The 25,778-nt window shown below is 43.0% G+C and overlaps 1 protein-coding gene across 1 annotated transcript in view; it reads left to right on the forward strand.

Annotated features, from left to right (window-relative positions):
• C8H8orf48 (chromosome 8 C8orf48 homolog) overlaps positions 1-25,463 on the forward strand; it is a 43,042-nt gene extending 17,579 nt beyond the window's left edge. Inside the window, exons 3-5 of the mRNA XM_075834334.1 lie at positions 22,026-22,246; positions 23,303-23,455; positions 24,939-25,463. Coding sequence (XP_075690449.1) covers positions 22,026-22,246; positions 23,303-23,455; positions 24,939-25,043 — 479 coding nt within the window. The 3' untranslated portion in view covers positions 25,044-25,463. The remainder of the gene's footprint in view (positions 1-22,025; positions 22,247-23,302; positions 23,456-24,938) is intronic.
• Positions 25,464-25,778: the final 315 nt, after the last annotated feature.

Raw genomic sequence — 25,778 nt, forward strand, 5'->3', positions numbered from 1 at the left:
CACACAGTTGGGAAACTGTGCAGATTGATAGAAGCCCTCCGCAATCCGTAGCCAATCTTCTGTCTTGGGCTGTGGCATCACCGACGCTCTCAGGCGCTGCCAGATGACTTGGCAGGTCAGACGGACGATCTGCGAAATTGTAGAGCACCCCAGCAAAAACTCAAAATGCAGGGATGCAAAGGAGTTGCCGGTTGCCAGGAATCTGTCAAGAAAGGCATCCAAAAATTAGTACTGCTGGTATAGGGTAACAGGACATCAGTTTCACACAGGGGACAACTACTACGGTTATGCATGATATGACGGGGAAGGCCACAGGGGACATTTACGGTTCTACTAACTTTCTACTAATTTTGGGCACAGGGGACATTGTGTTTTACCTGAGAGTGACGATGAGCCTTTCCTCTGGAGAGATGCACTGTCGCATGTTAGTGTCCTCTAAGGTGATTCCAGGATGGAGGTCCGACAACAGACGGTCAAAGCTAGAGATGGACATGCGGCAGAAGTTGTGAAACTTTTCAGGGTGCTTCCTCAGATCATCGTAAAGGCTATGGAAATGTCCCTTCCTGGGCCTTTGGGAGACAATGGGATGAACCCAATACCTCCTCTTCTTCCTCAACGGTTCCTCGTCCAGCACAGGTCGCTGTCCAAATCGACGCGAGACCAGCCAATACAGCAGAGCATCATCCACACGAGACATCCTTGCTGCGAAATAAACGCCAATATTCCAAACTATCTCAGCACAGGAATCGCACACAGCTCTCACAATGTACAAATGGCACCTAGAAAGGCGTTTCTGCGATCATGTGACTCTCTTGAGGACTTTGGTCATGATTTTTACCTCATTTCCAGCCCCCACCTTTTTTTTAACGGATCAGTAAGTACGGGTGGAATACGGGTGCCAATGGGACCGTAATTATGGGCACGGGTCTGTAAATACGGGTGAAATACTGGTGGAATACGTGTGACCAGGGACCCGTATATACGCCCGTATTTACGGGTGGACAAAATTACGGTCGTGTGCATGAGGCCTTACATATGATGTGGTCATGCCCACATATTGAAACATTCTGGAGGAAGATGGTGGAGATAGTTAATGGGGTGTATTCTGCTAATCTTACAATGATGCCATATGTGTGTGTGTTGGGTTATGTGAACGATCTAATGGGTTCTGAGGTATTTAAAACTGCTGTAGCTCGTTTGCTATATATGGCAAGGAAATTAATTGCTCAGAAATGGTGGCAGGAGCTTCTTCCTACAAGGGTAGAATATGTTGCCAAAGTGAATTGGCTTGTATCCATGGAAAAACCTATATATTCGACACATACAGAGATGGAATACGGCACATACATCCCCATAGTGAATGCGAACGGGAGCCGTTCCATTCACCATAGCGTACGCCGTCTGTGTGGGAACGGAGCATGCGCCGCTCCCACACAGTCCAAAAGGAAGGTCTTCGGCTGAGTGACATCCGGCGCCATTTTCATGTGGACCGGAAGCCGCGGCCGGACATTAAGATGACTACTTCCGGCCGCGGCTTCCGGCCATATGTTCAGAAGCAAGGACTAGGAGCGGAGGCAGCGGCGGCGGCAGGAGCAGGTAAGTTATGTTTGTGTTTGTTCATGTTACACTGTGTGATTACACTGTATCTAATCCTCCTACACTGTGCATTCGCTCAAAAAATGGCAGCACATAGTGTAGGAGGTTTGAACATTCAACCCCCTCCTTTCTCCTGGCACTAGCCAGGATAAAGGAGGGGGCATTGTGTGAGCACACTAGAGCGTGTGTGTCTACACCAAATTTGCAGCATAAAGCAATGAGGTTGCTTTACCACATTGCAATGCTGCAATTTTGGGAATTGCTCCCTCTAGTGACCAGCACATGGAAATGTTATAAATTTGAATCTAATTTATAATATTTCCTGACTTGTGAAAAAATAAAAAAAAATAGAACAATGTGTAATCATTTATTGACTAACCGTTTAACTAAAAAAAAATATGAAAATATATTTTTCTAGCGACACATTCCCTTTAAAACAAATTGAGGAGATGTGGGCGTTATGGCTGGATGGTTCGTGTCTAGCGTCTGTGGAGCTAATAAGAGATAGGGGGATATTTAGGAACATTTTTGGAGACATATAGGGGTATAATGAGAAGGTATGAATATGTTGCGGGTTATCACCATGATGATGGACGTCATTACGCATATGACTGCTGGGTGGTGTATATTGCTTGATATGACCTGCCATACTTTGGTGGTTTGGTGGATTCTTTCCCAGGTGTAATAGGCTGGAGGGGACAGGGTTTTTAAGGCCAATATAATACGGTCATGTTTTTTAAAAGTCATGGATACGTGGGACAGGGACAAAATGTTACCACTTTACAAAGCCTTAGTGCGGTCTCCTCCAGAATATGCAGTTCTGTTCTAATCTCCAGTTTATAGAAAGAATGCCCTGGATTTGAAGAAAATACATTGAGGAGCAACTAAACTAATAAGGGGAATGTAGAATCTTCGCTATATGAGAGATTAAAATAATTACATCTATCTAGTCTTGAAAATCGATATCTAAGAGGCGACATGATTAATTTGTAGAAGTATATAAATGGCACTCCCACTGTCTGGAGAAAAGAAGGTTCAATCTCAAGAGGAAATAAGACTTTATTATCATAAGAACTGGGAATAGCCTACCTACCTAGGAACTGGTCTATAGTATCAGTGGATTGTGAACCCATTGTGCTACTAGATGGTTTGACTTTGTGTCACCTCTTAGGGCGTTGTCTAAGTGGCCTCCCGGGTATATCCTTTAACCCCCGTACGGGGATCTGGACTTTGCTGCGGAAAGACCACCAGGTCGAGACCTCCTGAGGCGGTCCCGGTTTAAGTAGCAGCTGAACCAATGGACCTGGAGACACTGGAGCAGTACAGCAGAGAGTCAGGCAAAAGGACAATTGGGGTTCGGCCGAGGTCAGTACTAGCAGAGTCCGTGCAGGGACATAACCAGGCAGAGAGTTGAGACAGGTGCATGAGATGGAGACAGGCCGGAATAGATGCTTTGATGTACAGAGCACAGCAATAGAGCCTTCGCACTAACAAATTACCGTTGACCCAAAGTTGCTCACGCGTCAGGTGACCAGTGAAACTGCTTTAAATATATACTGGACATCTTGGATTGGCTGGGGAATGATTTCAGTGTGTGCTCACTGGCCCTTTAAGAAGCTGCGCACCCTATGGGACACTGAAACAGCCGCAGTATTAGGGCTTATTTACACGAACGTGTAATACGTCCATGCAATGCGCGTGATTTTCACGCGCCTCGCACGGACCTATGTTAGTCTATGGGGCCGTGCAGACAGTCCGTGATTTTTGCGCATGTCCAATATTTGTGCGTTTTTCGCGCATCACGCACCCATTGAAGTCAATGGGTGCGTGAAAATCACGCATGCCACACGGAGGCACCTCCGTGGGACATGCGTTTTTCACGCAACACTTGTAAAGTGTGTGTAAATTACTTAGACAACTTGTCCAAACTAGCACAAACCAGGAAGTGCTTTGGAACTTGTTTGGTACATACAGAGCTGGACACCGAGAACTGCAGGCATGCCTAGTGCTTTAGATGTGGAGAAGTTGATCTACCTTGTGCAGGAGAGGCCCGAGGTGTGGGACACGTGTGCGGAGTCCTACCACGACCGTACTGCCAAAGAAGTGGCATGGGACCACATAGCCCAGTCGCTCTTCAGCCAGGAATGGGCTAAAAGCACCACATGCGACCGTAAGAGAATTGGTGAGTACATGTCTTTATAGATGTAATGTCATCCAGATTCAATAGTGTGTCCCTGTGCTAACATTTCCAAAATGCCCAACGTTTCGTTTGTGTCGCTGCATCATCACCTTGTGTAATGTATGTTGCTGTGTAACGCAATGAAAATGTTTTGAAGTGTAGCTGTGTGTGCTGTAACATAATGACTGACCATTTAATTTTTGGTTCCTTGTGCAGTAGATGATGTGAAGACCCAGGGGAAAAGAGCACCAGGGATCAGTTCCGAAGGGAGTATGGCACCAGAGGCCGAAGTGGATATGGTGCTTCAAAAATAAGGAAGTACCTCTACACCCAGCAGCTCATGTTTCTGAAAGACATCATGGAGATGCGAGTGTAAGTAATCCTACTGTCGCTTGAACAATTGTCTGTGTTCACATGTCATGTACTCAAAAGAGGCTGTTTGTTCCTTGTTGAAAAGTTTCTAATCATTATACATTTATATTCTAGAACCAGCGACAATCTAGTCGATTCTGAAGAGGAGCCTGCCCATGAGGAGTCCCAAGCGCCAGATAACGCCAATCCCCTGCTGGCCCTAACCTCGGAGCCGACAGCTCAGGAACCAGCGCCACTAGCGTCCGCGCAAGAACATGTGACACCGGACGAAGTGCGACAACATCCTGCAGCAGCCAGACGCAGACGCAGCCACATGCCTTCCGCAAGTGCGCAAGTGGACGCCAGGGTCCTGGAATACCTGCGGCGCTCAGCAGATGAGGACGGCTACGACTTCTTTTGCCGCAGCATGGTCCCCTTAGAAAGGTACCGGACCATAGGCTGGCGCACCTCCAGGACTCAATAATTTCAGAGATCGACAGTGCTACACCTCCCAACAATCCACGCCAGTGCTTCTACGCAATAGAGCATTGGCGTGGATTACCAGAGCCTTCTGTGGGGTACAATGTACCTGGGCCATCCCATCCGGCCACCCCCAGCGCACGGCAACATCACTATAGGCCATTGCCTGCACGATTTTTGCCTGGTCCTATGCCGGCCCGTGACCGACATTTTCCGGCCTACAGCAGAGCCGCGTAAAGCTATCCTCCTCCTATGCAAAGTCACGGCTACCAGGTGCAGCATCAGCACCACTATGCGGTTAAAGGAACAGTGTCATCACAAATAATTTTTTTATATGTTAAAGATGTTAGTGCTTTAATAAAAACGTTTATATTCATTTGTGTGTTTGTGTTTTACTGTTTCTTATTTTTACACTTTTTCTTCCCTATGGGGGCTGCCATTTTTTGTTCCATTTCTGTGTGTGTCGATTAACGACACACACAGACATGGAATACGGCAGCCACAGTCCCATAGGGACTGCGAACGGCTCCCGTCCCATTGACTGCCGTGTACGGCGTCTGTGTGGGAACTGCGCATGCGCCGCTCCCACACAGTCCTATTCGAAATTGGCGCCGTCCGGCGCCATTTTCCTGTGGACCGGAAGTCGCGGCCGGACAGTAATATTACTACTTCCGGTCGCGGCTTCCGGACTTGTGCACATGGAACAGCGGCAGCAAACGGAGCGGACGGGCCGGAGGGAGCCGCGGCGGCAGGAGCAGGTAAGAGATTTCAATGTATGTTAGTGTTTGTGTGTGTTTACTACTGTATGTAAACCTCCTACACTGTGGGTTACCTCAAAAAATGGCGACACACAGTGTAGGAGGTTAAACCTTTCAAACCCCTCGTTTATCCCGGCACTAGCCAGGATAAAGGAGGGGGGGATGCTGAGAGCTCACTAGAGCGAGGGCTTTTAACCCAATGCTGCAATGCTGCAATTTTGGGAACTAGCTCCATCTAGTGACCAAAAATGGGTAGTATTATAAATTAGAAATAATTTATAATATTTCCTGACTCGCGAAAAAAATAAAAAAAATTTGAACAATGTTTAATCACCCACACACTAAATGTTTAATTTTTTTTAAAAAAACATGTTTTTCTGGCAACACATTCCCTTTAAGGAACATCCTGTGCAGGCCCGTGGACAGCATAGTGGTGCTGAAATGTTCACTTACACATCCCCGCCTCATGAGTACCATGACTTGTAGGAGTGCCTGTTGAAGCAAGTTTTGTTTTTCTTATATACTTCAGTGTTTGCTTATTCTTGTTGTAGCATCATCTTGGTGCAAATTGGGGATTGTTCTTTACATATGTTCGTGCTTGGGGTTTTGTGTGGCCAGAACATAAACTCAGGTTTTCTATTTGCAAATGAGTGTGTGCATTCTTTTTTACACCTCTTTTTCACAATGTTTGCCAATCTGGTTGTTGTTGTACTTTTCCACACGGTTTACAGGGCCCAACATTGTTGCACGACATCATTGAGGTATTAGTTCATCTGTTGGGGTTTGGCTTGATTTAAACGTGATTTAAATGTGGCCGTGAAGTGCTATCATATTTGACGCACAAAGGACAGTTGTGATTGTATGAGAAAACATTGGTATAGCCAATGTTATTCTGATCCAATTACCTGTTTGCCTGCTAAATGCTAAGTCGAAACCCCAAAAGATATAAGCTCGCAACCCACATCAAGGGTCCTCATGTATTGCAAGTCCCTAACACTACAAGCCCCAACAAAAAAGAAAATATACGGGTCACTAAGGACCTTTTTTGACAATACTAATAATTATGCCACCCTTTAAATGGCATCGTGCTGCCATGGTACTGCTCCAGCAGGGCTGTCAAAATATTCGGCAAATCTTTCGCGCACTCGGAGTCCAGATGTTTGTGCCCTCCCTAGTGGAATTGGCGGCACAATGTTGGTGGTGGTTGCATTTGTATGGATATATTCTGCTTCAAAACTGGCATCATGTATGCGGGTAAAGTTATGCAGAACTACACACGCTTGGATGATACGTGTCACATTCTGCGGTGACATTTGCATTGTTGTGATAAAGACCCTCCACTTGTTTGACATGATGCCAAAGGCACATTCGACACATCTTCGCGCTCTGCATAGCCGGTAATTGAAGATGCGCCTACGCTCATCCAAGCCCCTTCTAGCAAATGGACACATTACTTGCCTTGTCAGGGCAAAACCCTCATCTGCAACGATTACGTATGGGATTGGTGGGCCGCTGGAGCCAGGGAGGATGGTAGGTTCACGCACAGCAAGTTGATTTGTCATAAGCCGTTGTCCCATTCTGGATGAGCGAAATATGCGTGCATCAGCAGAGCTTCCATACGACCCAATGTCTACTATTGTAAAACAATAATTACTGTCCGCCAAGGCCAACAAGAGGATAGAAAAATTCTGCTTGTAGTTATAGTATCTGGAGCCAGAGTGGGGGGGGGGGGGGGTTTCTTCACACGAATGTGCTTCCCGTCTAGTGCACCAATACAATGAGGAAATTGGGTGGCAAGCAAAAATTCTTCAGAAATACTAAGCCAGTGTTGTCGCGTCGGCTGAGGCATCACCGTGCTATTTAATCTCTGCCACAGCACGACACAGGTGGATGTCACAATGCATGAAATGGTGGTCACTCCCAGAAGAAATTCAAAATGTAAAGAATGGTAACTATTGCCTGTGGCCAGAAATCTACATGACGGGAAAAACACATACAACAAATAACACATGTTATGTAGGACATGAAACCCACAAAGCATCCTGTAAGCACTAATTAGAAAACACACATACCTCAAAGTCACAATGAGTCGCTCCTCTGGGGAAATGCAGCTCCGCATGTTTGTGTCCTGGTAGGTGATTCCTGTACGAATCTGCTCAAGCAGCATATCAAACGTGGCCACAGACATAAAGCAAAACTATCGAAATGTGGGTGACGCCGGAGGTCATCATAGAGGGTATGAAAGTGCCCTTTGGAGGTGCGTTGGGCCACAAGAGGATGAACCCAAATCCTCCCTCTTCTACGCGGTTGGTCCTGTAGCATGAGACGCCGCTCGCCAAATCTCCGAGAAATCATCCACGCTAGCAGCACACGGGCCACCGACGTAGACGGCATAAATGTGGATTATAAAACAAAAAGGCAGTAAAGTGTGTGAATGAACACCATTTTTCAGCAAGGTGAAAAAAGGCTCATAACGTGCACACAGCAAGCAGGTGTGCGGCAAGGGTGCCTTTTTCTAGGCTGGCCTCTCCATAATGCCTATCTCCGTTTTTTTAACGCGCGGAAAATGCGCATGCTGCACGTGCGTTAAAAACGCAGAAACCCTGCATATACGCATGACACACGCACCCGCAACACGCGCAAAATTCAGTTTTTTGCGCGCGCAAAACGCACACGCTCGTGTAAATCCAGCCTAAGGGAGAGGAGGAGTGCGGTGGATGGGAGCAGAGTCACATTGACGTCCAGGACGCCGGCAGCAGGGGTGAGCAACCCGGTGTCGGGGATCATGCAGAAGGAGCTTCACTGCCACAGCAGTGACAGTAGAAGGCTTTAAAAAAGGCTTAAGTTATTTTTGTAATACAAAATAATATCAGCGCCTATGTAAATATATAGATTATTTTTTTTTTGTATGTTGAGTTGGGAAATTTTTAAGGCAGATTAGTAGATGCCTTTTATAGGTTTGTTTTATTTTGGTTTTTGTTTTAAACACCTTTTTCTGGATCAATAGGGGTAAAACAAAGTTCTATAGTTTACCCATATCTCTTCCCTTTCTCCAATCCCTTGGTTGGACTTGATCGACATATGTATTTTTTTCAACCGTACTATGTAGCCATGTACCCCGAGTAGAACTAAAAATTGATAAAGTTTATAAAAAATTAAAAAAAGACCATAAAATCCTTTTGTCCTATATTCTTGCAGCCACAGTTTATCCGCATTTTTGCGGATAATTTGCGGACCCATTCTTTTCTATGCACATGACCGTGATTAACACGAAGCAGTGTGGGGGATGCAATTGCGGGCATGTCATTTTAAGGTCCGCAATTGCGGATTCACCAATACTGGTTAATTGTTGTGGATCCGTGAATGCGGATGACACACGGATGCACAACGAGGATTTTTTGAGGTCCCACGGTCCGCAATGGACCTGTGCATTTGTGGACCGCAAAAACAAATGCGGTTGTGGGCATGAGGCCTTATAGTTCAAAAATAGTGCTGACCCAAAGTCGAGAGAACAAGGCAAAATAAATTTTTCAGTTCTGATTTTCTAAATATGGTGTTTAATGCTAAGGGCATGTTCACACGTGGCGGAATTGCTGTGCAATTCCGCTGCGGACAGTCCGCACTGGAAATCCGCAGCATACACTGGCTGTTGCGGACGTGGTGCGTACTTAGAATTTCTCCATTGACTTCAGTGGAGTTGCAAAATTACGCAATGAAATCCGCAGATGTTATGTGTGTTGCGTTGCAGATTGGTTTTACGAACAGGATATTTCTTCATTCTGGCTGGACCTATGTGTTTCGAGGTCTATAGCCAGACTGAGATGGAATGTTTTAAAAGAGAGCAGGATGTACCCTTCACCTGAATACGCAACGACTAATCCGCAGCAATTTACTTCACATTTAAGGCAAAGGCGCAACGGAATCTGCAACGCAGATTATCTGCGGTATTGATGCAGACAGTGTCTGCAGAAATACGCCACGTGTGACCATGCCCTAAGAGTGTCTGTGGGATTGGTCTTGTAATGAACAGATGGATCTGTCAGTTTGTTGACCTTGTGAGATTGTTGTAGAAAAAGGCCTGCTTGAGAAGTGGATAAAGACACTTGTTGATGGGAGTGTTGGGGACATCAATTTAGGCAGGTCATCAACTGGACCTCATTGTAATCTCTTATCTGGTTTCAAATGGGAGATCTTGCAGGAATTACAATGCATCGGAGAGAATTCAACACACTTGACACTATGTAAGTGCAATCAGATTCTCTAATTTATTAAGGAACAATACATATGTTATATACCCATTCTGTCCATGCCTCCCCTCCCTCAGTCACATGGGTCTGTGACCTTGAGTCATCATAAAAAGAACACGTATACATTATATCACATGTTTTTGATAATTGTATTCATCATATTTTTAGCTGTGTGAGCAGATTCATTGTCTGCAGTCGGCCATTACTTTAAGAAAGAGGAAGAAACATTGAGACAAAATGTTACACAAGTCAGTTGCAGAACTTCAAATTGTTTTAAGATACAGAGAACAAAAATGGATTCTTGTTCATAGACATAATGAACGACATAGCACGGGCTTCCATCTCAGGAGTCTCAGGCCAAATAATTCATTTCAACATCCGCTTAAAACTGGTGAGTAGATCACTTGTGGAGGACTCCTGAGGATTGAACATCTGCGTGTATATTTATGTGAGTCAGAGATTAAATGCCAGTACAAAGGCCAGGCGTGATTTACACTGGACTTATACCCAGCTGTTTTACAAAAATACTGTCAGTGGCATACACAAGGTCATGCACAAGCTGCTTAATGGGTGTCTTCAGATTTATAGCATTCTATACACATTTTATTCTTGAAGGTCATAAGTGGATAGGTACCTGGAATTATCCGTTTTCATCTTCAAGAAGTTGCTTATGTATTTTTGCACTCAATTAAAGGGAATGTGTCGCTAGAAAAATATTTATATTTTTTTTAGTTAAACTGTTAGTATATAAATGATTACACATTTTTCAAATTTTTTAAATTTTTTCACAAGTCAGGAAATATTATAAATTAGATTCTAATTTATAACATTTCCATGTGCTGGTCACTAAAGGGAGCAATTCCCAAAATTGCAGCATTGGCATGTGGTAAAGCAACCTCATTGCTTTATGCTGCAAAATTGGAGAAGACACACTCGCTCTAGTGTCCTCAAACAATACCCCCTCCTTTATCCTGGCTAGTGCCAGGAGAAAGCAGGGGATTGAATGTTCAAACCTCCTACACTGTGTGCCGCCATTTTTTGAGCGAATGCACAGTGTAGGAGGATTAGATACAGTGGTAATCAGACAGTATAATACGAACATACACACACACACATCACATACACAAACATAACTTACCTGCCGCCGACGCTTCCGCTCCTAGTCCTTTCTTCTGAACATATGGACGGAAGCCGCGACCGGAAGTAGTCATCTTACTGTCCGGCCGCGGCTTCCGGTCCACATGAAAATGGCACCGGATGTCGCTTTGCCGAAGACCTTCCTTTTGGACTGTGTGGGAGCGGCGCATGAGCTGTTCCCACACAGACGGCATACGCTATAGTGAATGGAACGGCTCCCGTTCGCATTCTCTATGGGGATGTATGTGCCGTGTTCCATCTCTGTATGTGTCGTTAATCGACACATACAGAGATGGAAAAAAAAATGGCAGCCCCCATCGAGAAGTAAAAGAAAGAAAAAATAATTATTTTAATGACCTACTATTGAACACTATAACCGAGCAGGAAGGTATCTCCCTGCTCTGCCATAGGCCACTGTATACAGTGGCGTGGCTCTAGGAGTCGCAATTGCGACCGGACCCCTAAACCTGGGGGGCCTGCAGGGCCCCCGTAGCCACACAGCGCTCACCGTGCTGGTCCTGAATGCTGGAGCAAGAAGCTAACAGCTCCGTGCTCCAGCATTCACTCTGTCGTGAGCGGCTCGGTGCAGGCAGGCGCGATGTAGTGACGTCATCGCCTGTCTGCGCCGAGTCACTCACAGCACAGACTGGAGGAGAAGGATCCTCCACCTGTTATGGGAACGGGGATAGGTAAGTAATTATGTTATTATTTTTCTATTAGGCACTATGGGGCATTATACTGGGTAGGGAAGGGGGGCTGATATGTTGGCAGCTATAGTAGCATTTTACTATATGATGCGGCATTATACTGTATGGGGGCATTATATTGTGGGGGCAGCTATAAGGGGTATTATACTGTGGGGACAGCTATGGGGGGGCATTATACCGTGGGGACAGCTATGGGGGGCATTATAAAGTATGGGGGCATTCTACTGTGGGGACAGCTATGGATGGCATTATACTGTGGAGACAGCTACGGGGGCATTATACTGTGGGGGCAGCTATGGGGGCATTATATTGTGGGGGCAACTATGGGGGGCATTATACTGTGTGGGGGCAGCTATGGGGGTATTATACTGTGGGGACAGCTATGGGGGCATTATACTGTGGCGCAGCTATGCAAGGTATTATACTGTGTGTGGGGGCAGCTATGGGAGGCATACTGTGGGGGCAGCTATGGGGGTATTATGCTGCATGGGGGAATTCTGGCATTTTACTGCATGGGGGCATCTGTGGGCATTATACTCTATGGGGCATCTGTGGGGGCATTATACTGTATGGCGGCAGCTATGGGGCATTATACTGTGTTCGCTGAACCGGGTGTGTATGAGCGGGGATTGGGTGGGATTAGAGGCCAATCTCTAATTGTGCCTCTTTGTGATACTTGAAAGTACACTACCGTTCAAAAGTTTGGGGTCACCCAGACAATTTTGTGTTTTCCATGAAAACTCACACTTATATTTATCAAATGAGTTGCAAAATGACTAGAACATATAGTCAAGACATTGACAAGGTTAGAAATAATTATTTTTATTTGAAATAATAATTTTCTCCTTCAAACTTTGCTTTGGTCAAAGAATGCTCCATTTGCAGCAATTACAGCATTGCAGACCTTTGGCATTCTAGCTGTTAATTTGCAGTTGTAATCGGGAGAAATTTCACCCCATGCTTCCAGAAGCCCCTCCCACAAGTTGGATTGGCTTGATGGGCACTTCTTGCGTACCATACAGTCAAGCTGCTCACACAACAGCTCTATGGGGTTGAGATCTGGTGACTGCGCTGGCCACTCCATTACAGATAGAATACCAGCTGCCTGCTTCTTCCCTAAATAGTTCTTGCATCATTTGGAGGTGTGCTTTGGGTCATTGTCCTGTTGTAGGATGAAATTGGCTCCAATCAAGCGCTGTCCAAAGGGTATGGCATGGCGTTGCAAAATGGAGTGATAGCCTTCCTTATTCAAAATCCCTTTTACCTTGTACAAATCTCCCACTTTACCAGCACCAAAGCAACCCCAGACCATCACATTACCTCCACCATGCTTGACAGATGGCGTCAAATGTTCTTCTGTGTGATCCAACCACCTCAAACTTCGATTCGTCTGTCCAAAACACTTTTTTCCAATCTTCCTCTGTCCAATGTCTGTGTGCTTTTGCCCATATTAATCTTTTCCTTTTATTAGCCAGTCTCAGATATGGCTTTTTCTTTGCCACTCTGCCCTGAAGGCCAGCATCCCGGAGTCGCCTCTTCACTGTAGACGTTGACACTGGCGTTTTGCGGGTACTATTTAATGAAGCTGCCAGTTGAGGACCTGTGAGGCGTCTATTTCTCAAACTAGAGACTCTAATGTACTTGTCTTGTTGCTCAGTTGTGCAGCGGGGCCTCCCACTTCTCTTTCTACTCTGGTTAGAGCCTGTTTGTGCTGTCCTCTGAAGGGAGTAGTACACACCGTTGGAGGAAATCTTCAGTTTCTTGGCAATTTCTTGCATGGAATAGCCTTCATTTCTAAGAACAAGAATAGACTGTCGAGTTTCACATGAAAGCTCTCTTTTTCTAGCCATTTTGAGAGTTTAATCGAACCCACAAATGTAATGCTCCAGATTCTCAACTAGCTCAAAGGAAGGTCCGTTTTATAGCTCCTCTAAACAGCAAAACTGTTTACAGCAGTGCTGACATAATTGCACAAGGTTTTTCAAGTGTTTTCTAATCATCCATTAGCCTTCTAACACAGTTAGCAAACACAATGTACCATTAGAACACTGGAGTGATGGTTGCTGGAAATGGGCCTCTATACACCTATGTAGAAATTGCTTTAAAAACCAGATGTTTGCAGCTAGAATAGTCATTTAGCACATTAAAAAAGCATAGAGTGTATTTCTGATTAATTTAATGTTATCTTCATTGAAAAAAACTGTGCTTTTCTGGCAAAAATAAGGAAATTTCTAAGTGGCCCTAAACTTTTGAACGGTAGTGTATATCACAGCCTACAGGGAGGGCTGTATAGCACTGTAAGGCGGAAGCTGTATAGCAATGTCTACAGGGGGGCTGTATGGCATAGCACTGTATGGGGAGGCTGTATAGCACTGTCTACAGGGGGGGCTGTATAGCACGGTCTACAGGGAGGGCTGTATAGCACTGTATGGGGAAGCTGTATAGCAATATCTACAGGGGGGCTGTATGGCACAGCACTGTATGGGGAGGCTGTATAGCACTGTCTACAGGGGGGCTGTATAGCACTATCTAAAGGAGGGGGCTGTATGCCACTATTTACAGGGGGCACTATCTATAAGGCCGGGCTGTGTGTAGAACCCAGGGGAGTGGGGCCCAGTCAAAAGTTTGCTATGGGGCCCAGTGTTTCCTAGTTACGCCCCTGGTGACAGATGCTATTGTTAGGCATCTGTCACAGGCATCTGTCACCCATAGGCTATTATGGCATCCGTTTTAATGTATACATCATGAAAAGCTATTAAAAAGCTCATAACTTATGGTTGCCAGTGACGTATGCCATACAGTGGCATATGTCGCCCATAGGCTTCCATGTTAAAAAAAATCATAATTATTCACTTTTCTGCTGTAAAGCAGCCCTAACCCCTCCTTTCTGCTGTTGAGTAACTTGACAAGCATCGGCTCCACAATGCAGGGGGTATTGATTCTGCACGCCCCTTTCACATAAATCATCAGCACAGGGGAGGCGTTAGGGGCGGTTTTATCACAGAAGAGTCAAGACACTTCAGGATTCAGGAACTCCCAGCGGACACTTACCTGCTAATTTGCATGCAGCTTGTGAGGTATTAAAACATTATTTTCTCTTTTTTCAGTGCAATATGATCACCGATATAGGTATATTTAAACTAGACTCCACAGAACCTATGAAGCTCTGTCAGCAGTTTAATGGGCTCAAATCTGCTGACGGATTCTGCACAGCTGTACAGAGCTAATATTTGAAAACCTTTTAAATAAAAGTACATATTTATGCTCAAGATCTACATACTGAGATATTCCAGTAATAAATGGGCATATGTATGTTATGTAGAAAATGTAGTAACTATCTTTGGTTGATAGTAGTCTCTATTTTCAGCCTTATAACAGAATATTAATGTAAATTTTGCAGACTGTCCCGCACATTACTTTCTACTTTCTTCCCATTGCCTCAGGGTCCATCATTACATAGCGCTCCTCCACTTACTCATTTCTTTTAGGATACATCTTGGCTTTGCTTTATTTCACTTTTTTGTAAGCGAAGTTAAATTGGAGCTAAATCAATTACTATAGTAATCTTCAATTTCCAAGTGCAATAAGCATCTGTTTATTTCAGGCACTCCTGATGCTTTCACCATTGTCCCTTGGGGCTTTGTCTTATTGTTTTATACACTTAGAAGCAGCCTTGATTACCTCTTAATTGTTTTTGCATAAAACAGGAGATGAACTTGCCTAATAAATTCAGCTGTATAATTAAAGTGGTTTTCTAAAAGTAGAATGAAGCAAGGTGCATTAAGGCGTTCGTTTTCTCTATAATGGGATATCAATTTCACATGATCCTTTAAACGGTTTTAATGGGGTCCTATAACTTTAATTCACTAAGCAGAACACGTGTAGCGCTCTTCTTTTTTTTTTGTAATATAATCTGTTTTACATTGTATGATTGTTTACAAGTGTTGCGAGAATGTTTATCCAGCCACAAGTTAAAAGGGTTTTCCAGTCGCTAAAAATTGATGGCCTATCCTCAATCTTAATAAGGCCTTACGACATCTACTGAAAGTTTTTCTTTATGGGCAAGTATCCTTAACACTTGCTGTAGATCACATTCCCCAAGATCTTCCCTGAAGACCCACTTTGAAGCAAAGTTTATTACTTAAAATGGTTGTCCGAGATTAAATGACTTTGTGTTAATTCTTGTAATTTATAAAGTGTAAATACATTTGTAATATACTTACATTTTCCAAAGTGGCCCCGTTTTCAGATCCTGCCGTGGGGTACTTCACTGGTGACGTCACTCTCTGCACTGACTCTGGCCGCTGTGTTGATCTTCAATTCTTTTCCGGGCATACGACACGTCACTTGTGACATGCCGTGTTTGGGCTGTTCTGTTGTAACGTGCATGCTATCTCGAGAACAGCAGGGACCGCGAGAATAGCAGTGACAGCGCATGCACGTTACGGGCTGTGCAGCAGAACAGTCCATACACGGCATGTCACAAGTGACGTGTCGTATACCCGGCAAAGAATTGAAGATCAACACAGCGGCCAGAGTCAGTGCAGAGTGTGACGTCACCCATCAAATTCCCCACGGCAGGATCTGGAAACGGGGCCACTTTGGAAAATGTAAGTATATTACAAATGTAATTACAAGCATTAACACAAAGTCATTTAATCTCGGACAACTCCTTTAACCACTTCCTGACCAGAAGCTTTACCTTCCTTCCTGACGAGGTCCATTTTTACATTTTAGCCATGTGCCAATTTAAAAGCACATTGTTGTTCTATTATTTCTCCAACCTACATGTATTTGGTATTGTTTTTCTCAGAAAAATAAATATGGAAGGAAAAATGGAAAACAAAATGTGAATATGTGATTTTAGATGATGTTTTTTTTACATGAGGTGCATACCACTGGGTAAACACACCTGAATACATTTTTGGCAACTGCTGCCGACTTCAATGATACCAAATATGTGTGCACTTCTTACACGCTGGGCGCAAGGCAGAGCTTACAATGAATAGTGAGCAAACTGGCTTTTAGAGACCATTTTCCAAAGCTGGTTTGCTGACATCATTTGACCATTACAGATGTGATGTTTCCAGTCCACAAAAATTGATGGCCTATCCACAGTACTCGTACGAGCGCTGCTTCCCCTTCATTTCCATTACCGCTCACACTGTGAATCACGGACACACTTGTAGTGGCGGTTGACAGTATTACAGCTTTCTCCCATTTAAATGTATACTGTAATAGGGTCAGTACACGCTGCGTAAATACTGCGGATTTTCCGCAAGGGGGTTTGTTGCGGTACGTCTTTAGCAAATACAGTAGCAGCAAAGTGGATGAGATAAAATCAATCTCATCCACACGCTGCGTAAATACTGAGCGGAAAAAACGCTCAGAAATTTACCTGCGGAGCTGAATTTTATTCCGCTGCATGTCTATTTGTATTTGCGTATACGCTGCTTATTTATTGCGGGTTTTCCCCATTGAATTCAATGGGGAGGTAACACCCACAACAAATAGCAGTTGTTGCATTTTTTGCGGCGGGTTCGCAGTGATTCCGCCACAAAAAAATATATATATCTCATACAAGAAAAAACAATATATCTCATACTATAATATATCTGTGTTCCCTCCTGGAATGATGCTTAATACCATGTGACTGCTGCAGCCAATCACAGGCTGTAGCGGCGGTCACATGTGCTGAAAATCATCCCAAGAGGCCGGCCTGGATGACGTCAGAGGGCCGGCCTCATTGGTTGACTCTTCAATCCATGTCTCTGCCGCTGCAGCCAATCACAGGCTGCAGCGGTCTTCTGGTTTTTCGCAGTGGACATTCCGGGCTAAAAACTGCACCACAGTTTATATCCTGTATACAGAGCACTGTATTTTGTGCTGAAGCCTGTATCCATCAGGTCTGCGGCACTGACTGGTTCAGCGTCGGCGGGTACTGCGTGTCTTTGACATGCAGTATCCACCTGTAATCTATCACATCTAAGTTATGAACTTAGAAGTGATCAGTAACCGCTCGATCCTGCGGTTCAGAGACACGCAGGACCCGCTGACCCTGAACCCGTCAGTGCCGCAGGTTTCAGCGCAAGATACAGTGCTCGGTATATAGGATACTAAGCAGCTGTAACTACAAAATAATTTTATTTTTTTTGATTAAAAAGTGTTTAGAAAGTTCCACAAAAAACACTGATAAACATTTTCGTAAAAAAAACCAAACTATTTCAAAAGGTGTTCATAGCCTTTAATACTGTACATTCTCCTTTTAATTAGCCTATAGTGCGTGAAAGCTTCAGAGCCACTTTTACAAATACAGAACTGGTTCAGAAGCCTCTGATATCCTCTACTTGTCTGGGGAATGTTATGGTCTATGTGTAGTGTAGTATTTAATGTATCTCATGGGACTGGATTTAGTCAATTTGCAGCGATTCACACAAACCGGATGTTGTAATAACGAGGTTAATTGGCTTTCTTCTTTCTGCACTAGAGAAGCTGTGCTTGGACTAATGCTGTCATTTGGTGGCTGCAAAGGACAGGGGTGACAGTGGGAAGTAAAAATAGTAACGTAATAAAGGAGAAGCAAAGAGGAATGAGAGAAGAAAGTAGCATGATGACAATTTTGAAGTTGAGCTGCAGTCACATCCATAAGAAAACCCTCAATCACTGTTTCTCACAACAATTTTTGGTCACAATAAAGTTGTTAAAGCGACCCTCCAGTCTCAGGACAAAATATAAATATGATGGGGTATATGGTATAGTATTACCTGGTGCCCTTCAGTTGTGCCCTACTGCCGTAGAGCTGTCGTTTTATGGTCCCCTCCGTGTTGTCTCAAAATGGCCACAGCGCTACTCAGATTGAGTCTAAGACACTCCCTCTATTCACTGATTGGACAGAACTGCTCACGTAAGCAGCTCTGGCCAATCTGAGAATAGTGGGAGATTTTCAGACTCAAAATCTAAGAAGCACTATGGCCATTTTAAGACAACACAGAGAGACCCTAAAATGGTGGATCCACGGTAGAGGGGCATAACTGGAGGTCACCAGGTAATATTACTCCATATACCCCATCATATTTAAAATGTTGTCCCGGGACCGGAGGGTCGCTTTGAAAGGAAGGTGTCATGAATTTATTTTTTTTATCCTATTGCTTTTAATATAATATTTTCAAAAATGTTATTTAATTGTGTTCTCATGTTTTACTTTTTAATGGTTTCTGAGTTTCACTTCTCTATGGGGGCTGACAGTTTTTTTTTTCATCTCTGTATGTGTCGATTAACGACACATACAGAGATGGAATACGGCACATACAACCCCATAGAGAATGGGAACGGGAGCCGTTCAATTCTCAGTTGCGTGCGCCGTCTGTGTGGGAACGGCGCATGCGCCGCTCCCACATAGACCAAAACGAAGCTCGTTCGTAGAGCGAAATCCGGCGCCATTTTCATGTGGACCGGAAGCTGCTGCCAGACAGTAAGATGACGACTTCCGGCCATATGTTCAATGAAGCAAAGGCGCAAGGAAGAGGAGCGTAGACCAGCGGAGGCGGCAGCAGGAGCAGGTAATTTATGTTCGTGTGTATTATGTTCGTCTGTATTATGTTCGTGTATGATACTGCCTGCTGAGCCCTGTATCTAATCCTCCTAGCACTGTGCGGTCGCTCAGAAAATGGCGGCAAACAGTGTAGGAGGTTTGGAGACATTCAAAACCTTCCTTCTCCTGGCACTAGCCAGAAGACAAGGCAATGTAGACCATAGCGGAGACACAACTTGACTTTCACTGTAGGTGGCACAGTAGATGCAGCGTAAGACACGACTTGACTGTCACAGCATGTGACATCGTGGATGCAGCGGAAGACATGACTTGACTTTCTCAGTAGATACGATAGCACAGGATACAGGGTACAGGCAGCAGGAACGGGTAACACTGGGAACTAGGAAACACTGGGAGACCATTTGCAAGACAAACTTTAGGTATACAACAACGCTCAAGCAAGGAACAAGTGGGCAGAGCCCTTTTTATAGTCCAGCAGCATTCTGGGCTAATTACTGATAATAGACAGTGGGACGCGTACTGGCCCTTTAAGGCCGTGCGGGCGAGCGTGCCCTGCGGGAACCAGTCACAGAACCCGGAAGTGAGTGCCGGCATCTCCATGGAGGGAGATGTCGCCGGGATCACAGACGTCCATGGCCGGAGCTGTCGGATGTTAAGTCTGAACGACGGTCCGCAGCCATGGACGTTACGCGTTGCTTGCAACAAAACCAAACTACAACAAAAACCACATCTCAGATCTGCTAAAAACTGGAAGATTTCTCATTAGATGAGGGGATGTGGTGGTGACGAACAATAATCTTTTACTCAGGTAGATGTGACCGATCCAAGGATTTTATCATTCCTTGTTTAATCGTTGCACACTATTACACGTGGCAATTATCTCTTATGTTCAAACGATTATACGGAAATTAATATGATAATCGCTCCATCTAATAGGGCCTTAAATCAAGTACCCCATCTCAAATAAATTACTGCAAAGTACCCGCAAGGCTTTTACCACACATTGGGTGATACCTATTAAAGGCACGGCATGAGGGCAGTGCGAGTACCCCCTAGAGACATGTCATAGACCCCCTGTGTTGAGATGTTAGACATCTTTATTCTATAGCCCAGTGAGATATTCCCTATAAAAATGATTGTGGGCAGTTATGGGCAGCATTCAGTTTAGGATATATAGTTGTGTTTCCCATTATGTGATGACTATCATTTAAAATACGGGTCCTTCTCAGGGAATTAGCATATCATCAAAAAGTTTATTTATTTCAGTTATTTAATTTAAAAAGTGAAACTCATATAGATTTATTACACACAGAGTGATCTATTTCCAGCAATTTTTTATTTTAATGTTGATGATTATTGTAACAGTTAATGAAAACCCCGAATTTTGTCTCTCAGAAAATTAGAATATTATATAAGCCCAATTTCAAAAATTATTTTTAATACCGAAATGTTGGCCTACTGAAATGTATGTACATTATATGCCCTCAATACTTGGTCGGGGCTCCTTTTACATGAATTACTGCATCTATGCGGCGTAAATATTCTAATTTTCGGAGAGACTACGTTTTGGTTTTTATTAACTGTTAGCCATAATCTTTAGATTATCTTTAGCATTAAAAGAAAAAAATGCTGGAAATAGATCACTCTGTGTGTAATGAATCTATATAATATATGAGTTTGACTTTTTGAATTGAATTACTGAAATAAATAAACTTTTTGATGATATAATTCATTGAGAAGGACTTGTATAGTTCTGTTCTCCTGCATGGGCATATATTATTTTCTTAAAATAATGTCTGGTATGACATATACATGTATGAGAATGTATATAAGGCTATAAACTTGTTTAGAATTTGGACAATTTCGAGACGAATGCATCTGAATGGTAATAGAACACAAACAAACAAGTCCTACTGCATCACTTCAATCTGTCCCCTATTTTATACTAACGCACATTCAGAAGGTGAGCAAGAAGTAGGAGAAAGATAGATGGGAGTATGACTGCAAGATCCGACTACACAGGATTTGTTTGTAGTCTTGTTACCATGGTGACACATAGATCTGCATAGAAGCCATACAAACAACAACAGAATATTTTAATAGAGACTTCTTGCAAAATTGCTCCATTTTAAATGCATTGGGACAGTAAAAAAAATGTTTTTTTTACCATATGTAGGCACAATGTTTCAAATTTCCATAAGCTTTATTTCTAAGTAATGAGACAGTTCCCTGTATACTGCATGAGTTGCTATGTTTGGCTTGAAGTTGAATTCACAAACCATGAACATTATTTGAGAGCTTTACTTTTCGACTTGTTAGGATCGTGATATTGTTCACATTAGTGCTGCTTACCTGTGAACCCTATCCAGGGTTTTGCTGTCAAATGTTCAACTAAGAAAACCTAAGTGTGGCATGTCGTTTCAAAACTTAATACATTTAAAGGGAAAGTCTGGGACAATGTTTTCGTTGTATATATACATTATTGGATTCTCCAAACTTTCTATTTTTATTTGCTCTTCTTGATGGGTAACCGTAAAATATGTTTGGGCTGTTCCCTAGCAACTTGTATGGTTTAATGTAAAACAAAAATGAGTCATTGTATAATGAAAAGTTATGTATTTCTGAATAATCCTTTACATTGCTGGCCATTTCCAAGATCTTTCCTTGTAGATGAAAACTTGTCCTGATCATGTGCTGCCTATATAGGTGCATGACTCGATATAAGAGAGATCTCTGATACTCTTAAAGATATTTTATATATTTGTTATTATGGATTACGGTGCCTGACAAACCATCCCAAAACCAAGGCAATCCGTAGTAAAAGAATATGCAGTTTTGCCACAGCAGAGCCGCAGTTTGTAAGGGTAACCTCAGCCTGGTTCTTACATCTAACTCAAGCGGAGAGGTAGAAGTCCAATTCCAAGTACCATGAATAAGCTGTAAATGAAGATGTTAAGACAATGGTTACCTGTCCTCCTTCTATTAAGTATTTATCTGTTGTTGCTTTTTTTTTCATAGTTGCTCACAGAGAGTCTTCGGGGAGTGCGAGTAAAGCGCTGCAGTCTTATTGCTATTTAAAGATCCAACATCTGCGCCATCCGCTAAAAAATCACAGGCAAAAAAAGAGCCATCTGCTAACACATCCTAGCAGTGTAATAAGCAAACATCAATCATGTCCTGTTCCCCATGAACTGATGAACAGACTTGAACTACAGCGTACCAAGGAAACCATAAACCAGGTAAATACGGGAGCATTTGGTATGCAGTTTTTAAGTAATGTCATCGATTTGGAAGTCGAGATCACTAGAAATACTATTGCTTTTTATTGAAACCCCTTCTTTAAAGACTAAACTGAACAATGTATCCTCAGAATCATAAATTTCTCACGTTTTATGGTAGCTCCTACTAGATTTAAAAAGCAGTTATTTTCCCGATGTAACAGCAACGTTACCATTTTTTTTTTTTACTGTGGCCAAGGGAGAGATTACATTTTTTAGAGTACTGATGGAATACATAGAAAAATTATCAGATTATATAAGTAATATCAGTAGCATAGTAGACAAAAGGAGAAGTGTTATGGATTATTAAGTGGGATTTTTATTATTATTCATTATTTCACTCGGACTGACTCAGATAGCTTTGTTCCACTCATCGCAATGCATGCTGTTCAGTTCAGCGTCACGGCAGGCATGGGGCAGTTGTGACGGTGCAAAAAAAAAGGATGCTTGTCCTACTGCATGGGCTGCAGGTTTCAGCGTGTCACCATGTAGCCTCTGCATCACAGTATGTTTACGTGGGCATTTTGGGCTCTACGATCCAAATAGTATGCGGATGCAAATGCACGGTCGTGTACATAAGGCCTTATAATGGCTGCAGCGGGAAGGGGTTAAAGAGGTTTTCTCATTTCATAAAGTGATGGTACACAGATTAGGATATGGCATACATTTCTGATCACTGGGGATCCGATCTCTGGGACGCCTTGATTAGAAAGGGGCTGTTCCCTGCACAGCCAATGGCCGGGAGCGCTGATGTGCAGGGAAAAACGGTTAAGGCTTTGCAGTGCTAAACCAGCGCTGTTGCCGCTTCATTCTCAAGATCGATAGGGGGCCCAGGGGTTGAACCCCTACGATCAGAAAGTGATGGCATATCCTAGCGATGTGGCTTCACTTTATGAGATTGTAATACCCCTATATTGTTTTTAGCAAGAGCTCCTCAGCCGTGTAGTCGCATGATTGCAGAGTTGTTGTTTCTAATAATGAACACAATAAAATTTGACGCCATATCTTTATTTTCAGGTAATTAAGACTGAGATGCATGACCCTGCCTCCTGTCCAGAATGCTGCAATAAACAGGCTGAACTAGCTCAATGTCAGTTTATTAGGATGAAGAAGACCAAACTGGAAGCAGATTTGCTGCAAACGAAAATGGAGGATTACAAGTATAGCAAGGTAGAGTTAGATCTCTATGAATTAATGGCCGCGTGAAATCAATTTTTCACTTTGACATCCTCACAAATTGTATAGCATAACAGATGAAAGACTGAGGCCATTGACCCAGCATGTACAATCTACAGCGATCCTTATTGACTTATTTATGTAATCTATATATTGTGCCAGATACAGGTGGTATTTGAAGGTGGAAAACGAATCTTGAGGAGTATAGTGTTTTACAGAAGTTATTTTTAAGGACCATGTTCAGTGTCCAGCTGATCTCAGACGGCACTTTCACCCTGTAAGATTATTTTTGGATTTGTACATGACGGATGTTGAATCACAGAAAATGAACTTCACAAACTTGTTGGGTGCTCGCCAAAATACAGCTGCATACTTTGCTTGTCCAAAGCTCCATTCATTTAAAATAACTTAAGAACCACAAACATTTTAGTATTCAGTAGCCTATAGAGTGCTTTTCATTTCTAAAGTCGGTATTTAACAATGATTAAAGGGGTTGTCCCGTCCCAAAACATTGATGGCCTATTCTCAGAATAGGCAATCAATATCTAAACGCTGGGGGTCCGACTTCCTGCACCCCCGATGATCAGCTGTTTTGAACGCTTCTGCCGCTTCGCTTTAGCGATCGGTGGGGGTCTCATTGCTCGGACCCCCACCTATCAAAACTTCTGACATGTCACTATGACATGTAAAAAGTTTGTTGAACGTTTAATTACCCTTTAAATAAAAAAAAATTAAATAAAAAAATCTGAAAAAGTGATTTGATTTTAACAAATGGTTATTATTTTGTAAAAGTGGTAAAACATAAAAAAAACTATATAAATTTGGTATCGTAGTAATCGTATTGACCCGCAAGGTAAAGTTTAATATTTCATTTTTACCGCACAGAGAACACCTGAAGAGCTAAGCCTGAAAAAAAAAATTGAGTAATTGCTGTTTTTTTTTCCATTCCACCCCCACAAAGATTTTTTTCCATTTTGACAGTATGTTAAATTATGCAATGAATGGTGTCATTAAAAACTACAACTCATCCTGCAAAGAACAAGCCCTCATACGGATATTTCGACTAAGAAATAAAAAGTTATGGCTCTTCGAATGCGGGAAGGAAAAAACCAAAATGGTATCCGTTTAACGTTAAGGTTATGAAAAGCTATTGAGAACCTATTACGTGTACGTTAAAGTGGTTTTCCCATCAGGGACATTTATGACATATCCACAGGATATGCCATAAATGTCAGATGCGGGTCCCACCTCTGGAACCCGCACCTTTCCCTTAAACGGGGGCCCCTTAAACCCCGTTCTAACTTTATGTTCCTGCTGACGCTTGTGATTTCCGACCATGTAAGAAGAAACCAGCGTAGCTCGTTTCCGTAACTCCCATGTAAGATTTGTGAGTGAATACTGCTGTGGATTTTATTATTCTTGCTATACTTTGTTTTCTTTCACCTTATACTTATATTGTCTTTACATTTTCTTTAAGGATCTGGTTACTCGAATTGGAGAAATCCACCAATCTCTGCCCAAATCTTCGGATGAGCGCACAGCTATCTGGCAGAGACTATACACCAATGTCATGAAGATGTAACCTCGTTTTTCTGTGAAGTATATGCTTAATGTTGTTATATTTTTTTTTACCTACTTGAGATGTGGTAAGAAACTTTGAAGAAATGACTGTACAAAGAGTAATTAAACATTTTATACAAGGCTGACACTGAAACACAAGTGATGTCTGTCACAATGTGCCCTCTATTTCCAAATCCTTCACTGTTTGGACCAGTACATAGTGTTTACTTGATCAATGAATGGCTGATTTTTATTTTTGAGGTTTGTTTAAACTTTTATTCGGAATTCACTGAAAAAAAGTGAGTGCAACGCATCGAGCAGCACGCATGTTCGGTCAACACTCCATACAAACTCTATGGTGGAGGGGTACTAATGCTTATTGAGTGTTCCAGCGATGAGGCCTCCAGTGAGCAAACATTAAAAACTATTTTATTTAATAAAATATTATATTGACTTTATTTTTTCACACAATGTTTTTATTTTTATTAACTCTTTCTTACTGTACTGGGGGCTGCCATGTTTTATTTAATCTGTGTATGTGTCTCTTAACGATACATACACAGATGGAATACGGCAGCATAGTGCATAGGACACAATGAACGTCCCCCGTTCATTGCATCTGCCATAGGCCTCTGTAGTGCGCAAGCGCAGTTCAGAGCGACCCAGCAGAGAAGCTGATTTGTAGGGAGATAGCAGGTGCCGTTATTAAGACCGGCCACACTGCAGGCAAGGTGTGTGTGTCTCTCTGTCTGTCCCT

This window comes from Rhinoderma darwinii, chromosome 8, assembly GCF_050947455.1.
Source record: "Rhinoderma darwinii isolate aRhiDar2 chromosome 8, aRhiDar2.hap1, whole genome shotgun sequence".
Taxonomy (NCBI): Eukaryota; Metazoa; Chordata; class Amphibia; order Anura; family Rhinodermatidae; genus Rhinoderma; species Rhinoderma darwinii.